Source organism: Manacus candei, unplaced genomic scaffold (assembly GCF_025592945.1).
Source record: "Manacus candei isolate 608988 ecotype Guabito, Panama unplaced genomic scaffold, ASM2559294v1 h1tg000047l, whole genome shotgun sequence".
In the NCBI taxonomy this organism is placed as follows: Eukaryota; Metazoa; Chordata; class Aves; order Passeriformes; family Pipridae; genus Manacus; species Manacus candei.
Genome location: NW_026138095.1, coordinates 3,370,500 through 3,384,769, shown reverse-complemented (window position 1 = coordinate 3,384,769; position 14,270 = coordinate 3,370,500). Strand labels below are relative to the sequence as shown.

At 39.4% G+C, this 14,270-nt stretch overlaps 1 protein-coding gene across 4 annotated transcripts in view; it reads left to right on the top strand.

Moving 5' to 3' along the window:
- HELZ (helicase with zinc finger) overlaps positions 1–14,270 on the top strand; it is an 84,092-nt gene that overhangs the window by 54,179 nt on the left and 15,643 nt on the right. For all 4 annotated transcript variants that reach the window (XM_051797635.1, XM_051797634.1, XM_051797631.1 and 1 more), the window contains 5 exons: positions 1,214–1,359; positions 3,802–3,949; positions 6,255–6,438; positions 7,353–7,581; positions 10,653–10,857. In XM_051797635.1, coding sequence (XP_051653595.1) covers positions 1,214–1,359; positions 3,802–3,949; positions 6,255–6,438; positions 7,353–7,581; positions 10,653–10,857 — 912 coding nt within the window. The remainder of the gene's footprint in view (positions 1–1,213; positions 1,360–3,801; positions 3,950–6,254; positions 6,439–7,352; positions 7,582–10,652; positions 10,858–14,270) is intronic.

Sequence of the window (14,270 nt, the reverse complement as noted above, 5' to 3'; positions counted from 1 at the left end):
GTCTTTATTATGATTTAGACAACTTCTTTTAAATTTTTATTAGAAGCATCATAGTCTGGTGAGGATTTGAACAGGAAGGAAATAGGAAAGTGAAAGTAACCAGTGCCTTTATGTGGGAGCTGCTTGGTTTACAGAGTTTAAAACACTGATTATGGCTGTCATTTTGCAGCCTGTAGGCATGAGAAAGCATGCTTGGAAAAGTCAGCTTTCCTTGCTTTATTGATTTTTAGGCCAGATTTATTTGGTTTCATAGATTTGGCTTCAATTCTCTTTGACATTTCACAGTAGCAGTGGAGTTTTGCTTTGGTACAGTAACAACCTCAGAGTGGTGTTGCCACCTGTGATTTAATCCTGCTGGATCATTTCAAGTCATGATATTGGTAATCCCAAGGACTGGGGTAGTGCTTTTTAAATAGAGATCTCAAAAGTGCTTTCCAAGGTGTTGAAAATCTTACAACTTCAGGCTCAGTCTCCTAAGCCCAGCTGGGTGGATGAAGTTTTGGCCTGTTTGTCTCTATATCTTCTTACAGAAGATACTCAGCTCAGGTATCCAGTATTTAAATCTCAAAAACTTAATATTTAGCTCAAGTGAAACTCAAGGTCAGAGTCTGAATCACATGTATTCAGAATGTCAAAACAGATTGGCTTCATTTCTACATTTTGAAATTTTATTTTAAAAACCTCATGTTCATCATCTTTGGTTCTGTTTCTCCTGCTCTGATAGATGATGGTTTTATTGTTAAACAAGCCCAGAAGTAGTTTAGTGTAACAGTAACTGGGTCACTTGGGGTTTTGGGTTTTTTTTCAAAAACATTCTATTTAACTTTTTAAATTGTGTTAAAATTTCTTTATTTTCTGATCTGTGCTATTTGTGGTAGTAACTTAATTGTAAAGAGGTTATCAGAACAGTGGTGTAATGTCATTCAAAACACAGTTTGGAGTGTTAAGAGTAGATATAAGGGCTCTTCTCTTTGCTTAGTTATTGAATGTTTTATTGTTCTTTTAAGACCATGCTGGTCTTTTGTCATTTTTGTAGTAGGAATGGACATTTTTCTGGAATAGCCTTGATCTGTGTCTTCCAACTCTGAATGTACAGTAAAAACAAAGTTTCATTTTTTTTTTTTGTTTGATGCAAAATTCTTATGTTGGGAGCATGAAATTCCGAGTCCACATCCTTAGTTACATTTTCTTTGTGTGTGTGTGTCTATTACAGCTCAGTCCTTTTGTCTACAGTGAATTTGCCAGGGAAAGGAACCTTCATGTCTCCTTGCTGGACCGGCTCTACGAGCACTACCCCGCGGAATTCCCGTGCCGGATCCTGCTGTGTGAGAACTATCGCTCCCATGAAGCAATCATCAAGTAGGTGTGAACTTTTTCACTGTATCACGTGCTTCTCTGACTGCTGTGAGTGAACCAAGGAACAGCCAAGCACAGCTGAAGTGTCTCTCTAATGAAATATCTTCATTGTGGGGTGAAATTTGCTCTCCTAGAACGGCTGCCAGTGGTCTGTGCCACTTGGTGGTGGGACAGACCCCTCGTTCAGGTGGGCATGCTTTGGCTGCAAGACTTGCCCACTAAGCCAAAGCAGAGCTAACTTGCCCTTTTTAAACATTATGCAGCATATTATGCAGGGTCTGTGTTTCTTTGAGCCATTTCAGAATTTTAGATGTACTGGGGTGGATTATCTTGGAATTGTAGGCTGTGGGCAGTGTAAGGAACATATGGATATGCAACTGTGAACAGAAAAAAATAGGTCACATTTTGAGCGTGTCTCTTTACTGTTGACATCTTATATTACTTCTTTCAAGACACATTAATCAGTGGGTTTGCATTTTTATGCTATGATAAACTAATGGCTGCTAGTGTAATGAGCTCATCCATGAACTGTGCTAGAAAGAATAAGTGCAGTCATGGGGAAAAATGCTAAAGTTTAAATCCTGGCTCAAATATGTACTGAGGAATATTGTGTTGGTATCCAGTCATACTAATTAGGTTATCACTGTGTTCAAAGCAAAAGCAGAAATATTTAAGTGCTCTGGGGAATCAAAAGTGAGAATGTAAAATATTTCCTTGCACAGCTTGATCTGTCTTCACTTTATGGACTTTGTAATTATAGACTCAGTAATGCTTAATTTCTTACACACTTCTTGGAACTGGGAGTTTGAAATGAGAGAGCATTTGAAAAGGAAGGGATTGTTTCAGCTTTTGTTTAGAGATCACTTCCATGAAATTTGCCTCAGAAAGATCATGAAAATTCACTTCAGCACTTGGAGTTCAGACAGTGAGTTCCTAGAAGGATCCATGTGCTGAACAACAAGGTAAGGACTGCAGGAACACCACCAGGGCTGGGCTGGGAAGAGTCCAGTGTGCCCAGTCCCACCAGGAAGGATTGCTGTGGGAAGTGAAAGCAGCTGAACTCTCTCAGGGTGGTCCTTTTAGATGTCTCAGGTCCACTTTTTTGTAAAAAGTGAAATTTCTCCTGACAAATGGGACCATGGCACTTAAGACAGAAGTAAGTGTGGGAAGATGGTTCATGGAGGGCTCATTAATCATCCCAACCTCACTGAAATAGAGACACCATGAGAAATTAAGGGAAGAACAAGCCATTAGTTCAGCCTGACTTTGGAGCTGTAATTGGAAAAAACAGTCTGTGTAGAAATAGTTTTGTTCTTTAATGAGATCTCATTACCAAGAGCTAATTTGCAGAAGAAATTGTTAATTTTGCTGATAGGCAGCAGTGGACTGACTGCAGCTCCATCCAGGGTTGTCCAGGGTAAGCCAGGTCAGGGGTGGGCTGCAGTTGTTTGATGGTGCTTTGGTAGCAGACAAGTTTCTTTAGCTTTTCCATGACCAGCTACTTCCATCTTAAGCTACAACAGCTGGAATCCTGGAAGAGCTCAGTGGACCCACCAACTGCACGGGGTCCTGCTTTGGTTGTCTTCGTGTCAGGCTGTGTTCAGGTTCCTGCATCCACTGAGTGATGTCCAGAGAACACTGAGGTTGGATGCTGAGCATTGAAAAGTTAGATTAGACCTAAATTCACTGATTACTGGAAGACAGTACATTAGTTTAGCCCAACTGTGCCTGCAGTTTAGAGGATTTATAGCAAACTGCAGTCTCTTCTTGCTTCTTTTTCATCTCATTGCATTCAGTTTGCCTTCTTCCCTCCTGGTGAAGGCACCATGAAAGTGGTTCTTGCCTCGTTTCTTTTTCAATCAACCAGCTCTGGAATGGCTGCTGCCAGCAGAGGAACCCTGTTCTGGTTGTGTTTCTGATGTCTGGCAACATAGATTGGCCTGGAGTAGAAGTCACAGAGGAAAAGGTTGCTTGAAAGCTCAACACTTGGCTTGTGTCGTGCTCAGCGCACATGAAATCTGTAGTAAATTTATCTTCCAAGTTTAATAACTCTTAACTGATGTGAGCAGGCTCATCATCCAACCAGCCTGGGGAATAACCAGTGCCAGACACTAAGTGTTCTCTCTGCCCAGTTTCCAGCCACCAGAACTTCTGAGTGAAACATGAGTGAGAATGTTCATAACTTTGTCAAGCTTTCGATTAGAAGGAAGAACGGCCTTTGTAGAAAAAGTGTTGGAAAAGCATATTTTTAGTGCCTTCTGCTCTGTCTGTAGTATGGAAATATCAGATCAGAGAAATCACTTGAAGATGCTGAATAGTAATTAGTGGTTCTGTTTTCCTTATGAAGTATTTTGTGGTTGCATATTTTATCAGTGAGATTTGCATATTTTTGTCAGTGAGCTCATATGTAGACTCCACATTTTATCCTGTTTTGCCTTGTTACAGTTACACATCTGAACTTTTCTATGAAGGCAAATTGATGGCAAGTGGAAAACAGCCAGCACACAAAGACTTCTACCCTCTGACTTTCTTCACAGCACGTGGAGAGGATGTGCAAGAGAAAAATAGTACAGCTTTTTACAACAACGCAGAGGTAACTCTCCTTTGGCTTTATTCTTGATTGTTCTCTTAAAGCTCCCCCCAAATTTACTGGTTTGTGCTCAGTGTAGGTAGAAGACATAAACTGTGGAGTTTGCTAAACATGATGTAGTGAAAATTGCAGTGGTAGTAAACATTTCCACTAATTTCTCTTCTTTTTTTCTTTGCAAATTGTAAGCTGCATAACGTTCTCTCAGGCTCATTCTTCAGCATGTCTTTCCACATAATTTGTGTGGCATTCTGATGGATGTATCTTAGCAACTGAGAGTAACTGCAGTTTGAAGTAAAACTCAGATTTCTTTGACTGTTGTAGAAATGTTCCCACTCAGATAAGACTCCTCTGGAGTAACATTTCATATTTGCTTTAATATGTTTAGGATCAGTGTGTCTCACTGATCATGGGTAGATGAGACTTCTTTAGGTGAGAACTTCTTCTCAATATGTTTGTTTCATATAGATTTATTTGTGGTCTTCAAAAATTACTTTTCATCTCATGTCTTCCTTTGCATTTAAAAAAAACCCAACCCAAACCCACAAAATCAACCAACCAACAAACACATGAGCAGCACCCACCTCCCACCCCTGACTTGTTAATACCTTTTTTGTAGTGGAAGATGCCCTTTTCCAGTCACCTCTAGTTAGGGGAGGGAGAGAAAATCATAGAAATATCATGAATTTTCTTAAGCCTAGGAGGAGTTTTAACTTGTTGGGCTGCAGTTGAGCAGCAGTGCTTGTTATGAAGGACTGCTGAGCTGTGTTTTCCCCTTGTTGGTCATGGTGTGGTTCATCTGATGCACAATTTTAAACCTGTTTGTTGTTGTTATGAAGCACTTTTTAGGCATTCTTTGATGTATTAAAATATCTACTGAAATAAAAAACTTCAGTGACTTCTGGACACAGCACTGAAAAAAAACCTGAAGGCACCTGACCACTTTCATTAATCTTACTTGGATTACTTTGCCATTTAAAAAAGTTGTAAAAGACCTAAAAATATCTTCAGTGACCAAGTAACAGTCTGAAAACTGTGAGTCATTAACAGCCACGGGCAGAAATGAAGGACAAGGGCTGCTGAAACACCAACAGGAAAAACTGAAATTAGATGATGAGGGAGATTTTTTCTGTTTGACCCTTAATGGCTGTTTGCATTGGGGCATCTCATGGTTCATTGGTGCCTATATTAAGAATTAATCTGGAAAATGCACTTTCCCTTTTTGGTCGTAGTTCTGAAATTTCCCTGTGTGGTGTTAATTCTAAATACATACCCAGAAGCTTTATGCTTTCAGAGAAGCTTGCCAGAATACCTACAAAAGATCATTACTACAAAAGATCATTGTGCTGTGGTTTTTATAGATATCAAAGTTTATTCTAATGTCCTTTGTCAGTAGAACTGGCTTTTAAATACAATTTATGTTGCCAAAAGTTATATTCAGGTCTTGCTCTGAGACAGCCACATTTTCACTGCCTTCTAAAATTACCCAAAATAAACTATTTGTGACTTTTTAAGGATGAAGAGAATTTTTTTTTTTTTTTTTTGCTTTAAGAGGCTGAGCTTGCTTTTGTGATGCTGTAGGAAAACTGCATCATCAATTCTCGTGCTTTAAATAGGAGAAATATTTATTGAATGACACACTGAATGTAAATTTAAAACAAAAAACAAAAGAAAAGCAGCTCCTGGAGTGCAGTACCTCTGTTTGGTGTGTTGAAATGAGCTGCTGTAGCAGGAGGTTACTTTGAGCCTGTCTCCTCACAGGAGGAGGTTCTCAGGTTTCATTACTCCTTAGTCTTCTCAGTAGCACATTTCATAGTCTTTTATCAAGATGAACTGGCAGTTGTTGAATAATCTGGAATTCCCAGTGATACCCTTTGGAATGGGAAGTGATTGTGTTCTGGTATATGGACTCTCTTTCCAGAGTTACCAAACTCTAGGATGACATATATAAAATCCAGAATAAAAATCAAATAATCTCTATTTAGGCAATACATTTACTTATGGAAATTGGATCAAGTGTGGCAAGACAGGTCCTACTCTACATTTTCATAGGAATGAAAATTCGGATTATAATATCCAAGTTTTTACTTTAAAGATGACATTTTAAGATAACAAAAAGATAGTGTATAGTAAATACACTGGTTTAATTCATGGTATTTTAGAGTATCACCCTAGAATGCAATAACATCATTGCTTTTGTAATACCGTGTCACGTATTACAAAAAATAAGCTTTAGAGCTTTAAAATTCGAGTTCTCTTTCCATATCAAAGAATGGATCATCCTTTTATGAATTCTGCCTTTTCTTTTCAGGTGTTTGAAGTAGTGGAGCGTGTTGAAGAATTAAGAAGGAAGTGGCCTGTTGCCTGGGGCAAGTTGGACGACGGCAGCATCGGGGTGGTGACGCCTTACGCCGATCAGGTGTTCAGGATTCGGGCTGAACTGAGGAAAAAAAGGCTCTCAGATGTCAGTGTGGAGAGAGTGCTCAATGTTCAGGGTGAGCAACAGCTCTGTGCCCCAAAAACGGGCTGAGGAAGTGAAGAATGGGAGGGGTGAAGTTAAATAAGACTTAATGAAATTACCGTCAATCGATGGGAACGGGCGAGCTGGGACACAGGTGGTGTCACAGAGCAATAAACTCGGGTGTGTGAGATTGTGTGTTCTCAAAATGAAGTTCAGGCTCGCTTAAAAAAATAAATCAAGTGAAAAATGTGAGAACTGATCGATTTTTAACATAAGGGGACAGCCAGGGTTCCAAGTGAAAATGTAACGAGGCTTTAGCCTCAAAATGTTTTACTGATTTTTTTTTTTTTTTTTTTTTTTGCATCTGTGGAATAAACTGTAAAAAACCTGAGGAGAAATTTAGGTATTTCTTCCTGGAATCACATTGATAATAAGAATTTTGTGTAGGCATAGCCTGTTGCTAGGTTGCACTTTTAGTCAGTGATAAACAAAGGCAGATAATAATAAAGTAACTGAGTGACAGTGAGTGGTGTGGGCTCTGTTTTTTCATGGCTGATATTGGTATAGTTGAGAAATTTTAAAATACGAATCAAGAATGTCCAGAACTTTTACTTAAGGTAGAATAAATAAGTTCAAGGTTTGTTATTGGCTGCCTGGCAATGTTGTGAAGATAATGAACATTTCAGAAAGTTCTGGAGTGATTAATATCGAGGTGAAAAATAAGTTTTTTAAAGAGGAAATATTCTTGTAATGGAATGTGCTATTTATAGTGCATCTTTTAAAATTTTTAAATCTTATTATTCTTGCATAAAGCTCTTCATGGGAAGGGTAGCTCTCAGTTCAGAATATCTAGGTGTGAAACTTGGCTGGCAAGTGCGGTGTTCTGGTTGTGGTAAGAGCAGAAACAGCAACAATTATCTCAGACGTTTGTTTTTTGTCTCCTTTTAGGAAAACAGTTCAGAGTTTTGTTTCTCAGCACAGTACGAACACGGCACACGTGCAAACATAAGCAAACACCAATTAAAAGGAAAGAGCAGTTACTGGAGGATTCAACAGAAGACTTGGATTATGGTTTTCTGTCCAATTACAAACTTCTCAACACTGCCATTACAAGAGCACAATCCTTGGTAGCTGTGGTGGGAGACCCTATTGCTTTGTGTTCCATTGGAAGATGCAGGTACTTTATGGATGTTCCTTGGTTAATCAGGGCTAAGGGTACTAGAAAATGTGTTTATCTGGGATGGATTTAGTAAAATGATAAACTGGCTTTTCGTGTATTTATAGTTGCTTGGATTTTCACTTGACAGTAACAACTGAAGATGCTTCGTTTTACTTTCCAGTAGAGGTTCTTTTGTACACCTGTTAAAATTTTATACATAAATAAAAGTAATAGATAATTTGGAGTTTAAAAATCGTGATGTGACATGGTATTTTTAAGTTGTATATTATGCCAGTTGTAGGGTGGTAGAAGACTTTAAAAACCTTATTTATGTTTTGATATGTCTTCATGACAACTGGAAAAAACTCGTTAAGGTTTGAGTGAATTGACTTTTTATAGGCCTAAATGAATAAATGTGGAAAATGCTGAGATGTGTAAACACTGATGTTAAGGAGACCAGGTTCTTGTTCTTCAAAGGTTTTTTTTTTTCCAGTGGAGGAGCTGAGATTTTGAGATGATCAGAGATAAACCCTGCAGCTGATTTCTCGAAGAGAGGAAACACTGCACTAACTACATTATTAAAATAAAGCTAAAAATACATGTTAGTCAGTTGTTACATCTCTGTTGTGTTCTACTTTCCTGAGCAGTATTCTACTGTCTTGAAAAGGAATGTGGTTTTCAAGGATTAGAAGTGAAGAAGCCAAATGGAACCCAAATCTGAGTTTACTGCATTTATGACACAGAATCTGAATTTAACCACTTACCTGCTGGGGCCACGTCAGGGGGATCTGTACCTGAACACAGAGATCTGCTCTAAATGGCCCAGAACATATTACTGACAGAGAAGTAATGGTTGTGGGTTTAGTTCACTTTTCCCTTTACCTGGTTGGGTTTTTTAGCCATGAACTGGTTTATGTAATAAACTGATGAGAAAGAGCCCCTGTGCCTCCCGAGTGCTCCTTCAAAATACCTGAAATGGAGCATGCAAAAACTTAATAAAATAAAAATACAGGCTGTCAGCAGGTAAATGAATTACAGGCTGGGCAGTTAAGCATTGAGTTTGCATTTTGAAGACCAGCAACTGTTTATATATGTATAGCTGTTCCAAATTATAAAACAAAAAGATAATTAGGAAACAAGGGGCACTGAAACTTTATTAAGATGTAGCTCGAGCTTTCTCTGTAATACACCATTGTCTTGTTTCACTGAATAATTGAACATTCACTCTTTGAAAATAGTGCTGGAGGGGCTCAGGCAGAATGCTGGGAAGAGGGTTCTTTTTTAGTACAACAGGACTATAGAAGTCTGAAAGAAGTGACATTTCGTTAGGAAAAACAGACCTCAAAAAAGTTGAGAGTGTACTCGAATTTTATAAATATTCTAATACCTGTCAAAATGAGTCAGGACTGTAATGATGGTTGGGGAGAGCTTTGTGAAGTGTGCCCAGGGTGATCATTCTGTTCCTCTGTGCTCCAACCGGACCAGACAGGGCTGTTTTGGCAGAAGCTCCCTTTAAACTGCCGAGCACACCGAGAGGCAGCAGCGTTTTATTCTCTGTTCTTACACCCCAGTACAAGTGTTCCATGTACAGCCCAAAGTGTTCCATGTGTGCAGACACTGCTTGGGGCATCCTGAGCAAAAGTGGATGAGTCTCAGTGGATTTGTGGTGCTTGGTTTGGTGACTGAGTTGATTAATCAGAGGGAATTCCATCATTAAAGCATCCCACTGAAGTATTTAATTTTGGGTTTTAATCCTCACTTAAAACCTTGCAAGATCTGTTTGCCTTAGAGCAAAATGCACAAAAAGGGCCATCTTGCATCATGAATTTTAAAAGAGCATTTCTTGCCTCTGTAAAATCACAACAGAAGATGGGCTTTTGGGGTGAACTATTTGGAATTCTTAAATATATCAGCAGCATTACAGAATTCCTGCAAGACAGACATTTGTTCTTTTCCACAAAGTCAGCTACTCAGCAAAATATGACACTGCTGTTAAAATCAGTGTGCAGCAATCTCCCATTTTACAGGATTTGGGGAAATAACAGTGTTTGCTTACAGGCCAGGCCTTATTACTGAAGGGTGAACAAGAATGAGTTATAATCAAGCACACTTTTAAGATCATTGTCTTTTAATACTCTTTTTCACTAACTTTCATTATTCTTGATTTTTTTGAAAGAGACAACTCAGTCGGGTTTGGTTTTTTTTTTAAAGTGACATCTTCAGACCTTATTTAAATATCTTTTAAGCTTCAATGACTTCACCCAAGAAGTTCTTTGAGGTTAAAGAAAAAATAAAATAAGTGTAAAGAGTTTGTAGAGATCCTGCTGTGGATGTTAACAATATAAAGACTTTATAAGCAGTAGAAAGACATGTCATGAGAAAGGAGAAGACAGGAAAGAATGTTCTTTTATTACATGGTTTAAATAACCCCTCCAAAAAGCTGGAAGCAGAATTTTCATAGAGGAGACGTGTGTCATCTGCTGGTTGTCTTTCTGGCTCAAAATTACTTCTATATGTTATAGAAAAATCTGACACACAATAAAATTTATGGTTTTATTTGTTTTCCACCAGAGGATCTCAAAGGATCTCTAGATACTCCCAAATATTAATCTTCACGTGCCTCTGAAGTGTTTGACAAGAGCAGTTTTGAGGGAATATCTCACCTTTGGTGTTTGTTACACTGAATGATCTGCCTAAATTCAGAGAATATATTTGACATCATCTGGGACTGAGAATCTGTATAATCCCCATGACTATTTCAGTCTTAACAAGTTCCTTAAATCATATGCTTTTCAAAATTTTAAGCATTGTTGGTTTTATAGGAAAAAATCCCCCGTTGGACCTGTCCATGGCATTAATATTGGAAGTGATACACACCCAGTGCTTTGCTCTGACACCATGGACAGACCTGTGTGTGCATTTTAAATAACTGGAGAGCTTCTCGTTGTGCTGTGGGGTTGCAGGGTGGGTGCCTTGGGGTATAAAATGAGCATCTACAAAGAATAAAAATGCCACAGTTCTGTTAAGTCTGTTTTAATTTTTGCTACAGCCATCGAGTCTTACCCACTGTTTCTGAATTGTTTCCATAGGAAATTCTGGGAAAGGTTCATTGCCCTGTGCCATGAGAATGAAAGTCTTCACGGGATCACGTTTGAGCAGATCAAAGCTCAGTTGGAGGCTTTGGAGTTGAAGAAAACCTACGTGTTGAACCCTCTGGCTCCCGAGTTCATCCCCCGAGCTCTGCGGCATCAGCACTCGGCCAATCCCACCAAGCAGCAGCAGTCCCCTCCAAAGGTAAAGCATTCCCAGCCATGGAATTGCCAGAAGGGGAAGTGAATGCAGAGAAGTGACAGAAAAGGTTTATGGAACAGGCTGTTTGTTTTAAAATTGCATCAATGCAGTCAGAAACGAGTGCGAATTCTGGAGCGATCCGCGGCGTTTTCAGGTGAAAACTCCAGACTTGTATTATAATACAGCATTTAAGGTTGTCCAAGTCCTGCTTCCTTACTAAAACATACACCTTGGGTCACTCTGGTTTGTTCAGTGGTAAACTTCAACCTCAGGGTTTAGATAAACCAAATTAAACCCTCTGACCGAGAGCCGATCCCTGTCACAGGCACCTCGTGCTTTGCCTGTACCCCAAAGAAACAACAGGCAGAAGGAGTATAAGGAAACAACAAAACAATGGGCAAAAGGGATTTGGTTTGATTTAAAAATCACATTTAAAATTCGGGGACTTGTATTACGTCAGGTAATTTTTTGATGTAATTAGAAATATATTGTAAAGCAGTATCTTGCACAGATTAGCTCCGTGATAATGTCCTTCACAAGACCAGATTTCAGCAGCATCAAGAGGGCAGAGATATGAAATTACCTCTGAGTGGTAATTTCATCAGCTGCTTTATAAAAGCAGGTGAAGAAGTGATGAAAATATGTGGCTTCCTTAGGATGATAAGGAACAACACTAAATTTTAGAGCTTTCTTGGAGGGTGATATATTAGTAATTAATTCTGTTTTAATGCTTCTTTGTAGTTTATTTGAGTTATAGTTGTAAAAATGTAGTTCGTTTGAGTTATAATTTAATTAAAATGTGTTTAGAGGTGCAGCTGAAATGCAGGTTGTCAGCTTTGTGATGAACTCAGTTGCACAAGAAGGAAGAAATGTGTGAATTTCCCCTAGCTTTGCATTTGTGTTGCAGGCTTTATCATTGAAACGAAATTTTTACGACAGGTTTTTTAACAATACAAAAAGGAAAGCCTTCCCTTTGGCAGTCCTTCCCCAAAGAAGGTTTGTAAGTGAGAACATTTGGTTTCTTCATCAAGATGCATTACTTTCTGAAACAAACACCAGATTTCTAAAGCATCTAGTCATGTGTCAAAACACTGGGCCTACGGAAAACCAGAAATTACAAAATTATCTTTAAAATCCACTGCTGCACTCTCCATTTTTCTTGAGTGCCTCAGCCTTGAATGCATTTTCTTTAACAGAACATCATTATTAATACTTTTAGTTTCCTAAATGAAATAAAAAGAAGGTATTTGAAAATGCAGGTATAGTACATTTAGGGAAAAAAGGGGGGTGGGTGCTGGGGGAAGTGAGAATCTTGTGAGTAGATGGCTCTGTTTATTTTCCCTCGGTTTGTTGGTAAACTGAGCCCTTGTGATGCAGGAATGCCAAGAGACACTTTCAAACTGCCAGCACTGTATTTTCAGCTTCAGATCCGAGGTGTCTAAACCCCCTGTGTCATAATTCTAAATAAAATCTCTTCCCCCTGGATACAATTGCCAGGCAGTGTGTGCAGTACCAGCAGTGCAGCGAGCAGGTAACACCCAGGCACACACAGAATATGGCTGTGAGCAGGGATACATTTCCCTTTGCTCGAGTTTTCAAAGCAGATGGTTAGCTTTGCTAATTTTAGACCTCCTAAGTACAATATTTAACACTGGAAATGAAAGATTAAAAACCTAGTGCTGGTGTATTTTGCAGCGAAAAAGTGAGAAGAGCCTCTGACACCGTGTTTTGTGGGGAGTTTATGGACATCTGTGCAGGGCAGGGCTCGTCTTTCACATGCTGTGAAAAGTGATTTTGAACAAACAGCACCTTCTTATTCAGCAGAATTGCTCCTGGATTTATGTAAGGGCATTGAAAACCTCCTTGCTGTTTAGATTTTAAAGAAGGAAAAATGTTTGAGTCTTGCCTCTGTGAGAGGCAAAGCAGCCGACACGGAACGGGCTGTCTGGGGGCATCTGCCTTCCCCCGTGTTCCTGTGGCTTGGCTGGGCATGGAGGTGAGGAGGGAACAGCAGAGTTGGACAGGGACAGCCTTTATTGAAGGTGATGATGTGGAAAGGGAAAGTTTCCAGAACTCGGAGCTTCCCTCGGGGTAGTTCCCGTACAGTAAATTAGGCTCTGACTTCACAGCTTTGCCTCCCTCCCTCCTGCTGCCTCTGCTCCAGCTTTTGGTCTGGATTCAGGCACTGAGGTCAGGGAGCATCATCGTCCTCCACATCTCCTGCAGTCAGTGAGGGCCACAGCTCTGGTTCTATCTCTGGAGAACACTAAAGGGGGATCCAAGGAGTGATGAACTCTTAACTGCTGCAGTCACCCAAAGCTTGGTCTGAGCTTCCTCTGAGCACCTTTATGTAACGTGGATTTTGATACTCCAAAGGTGGAGCAGGTTTTTAGAGCAAACTGAGTGTGTCTGTGCTCCTGTGTTGTCAGTCAGCATCAGTTCTAGTGTAGGTTTAGGGCTTTTTGGGTGGGGACATGAACCTTGAGGTGAAAATCTTTGAGAAATGGCAACGATTAAGTTAATAACAGACTATTATAAAGTCATTAAGCCATCACAATTATGAAAAGAAAAAGATAAAAGAAAGGCAGCACCTCCCTTCCCCAGCTTACAGGTGGCCCCAGTTGACTTCTATTTACCATTCTGATCCTGGGATATGTTCATACTGTGACATGTCCCGTTCAACAGGACAGCTCTTCTTACAAACTTATGTAACTATTTGCTATTTGAGTTTTAAAAATATGACACCTATAAAATACAAGTCTGATAGGTTAGAACAGAGGTTTTTCAGATTTCTGCACTTGGAGCTTCACTGTGGCAGTATAACAGATACAGAAATGCCTCGTGCTGACCATGAGTGATTGAGGCATGTAACCATTGAACCTTCCTCTGTTTGGTGAATAAACAGGCTTCTTTTCTTTAAGTGCTGCAGTGAAAAGCAATTATTATTTTATTTTTCAATAATTCATTTTTAAAATGAGAGGAAAATTCGGAGACCAGTTCTTTAATCTGGTTTATGCATGAGTCAACATTGTCAAACAACCTGTCTTTGTACCCTGACTAATTTGCTCAGACTGCTGGAAAACTGCCTAGACTTATCTCCTGGGCAGGGAAAGTTTTGCAGCATCAAAGCCTTTTTAGATTTATTTTAAACTTGTGAACATACTTAGGTCCAGATTAAGTAAAGTATTCCTCTCCTGCAAAGGACTTAAGAGCATACTGGCACTTGAATATGTGCTCACAGTTTATGAATATTAACTAATTAGTTGATGCTGGAAACTCATGAGCGTGCAGGAGGGATAACTCAGTTCTGTTAAAATCCTTTTCTAATGTACAATTCACCAAGGAAAAACAGTTTCCCCAGAGCACTGTGGTTCTTGGCTCTCCTATAATTGTATTTCTGGGGAGCAGTCACAGAG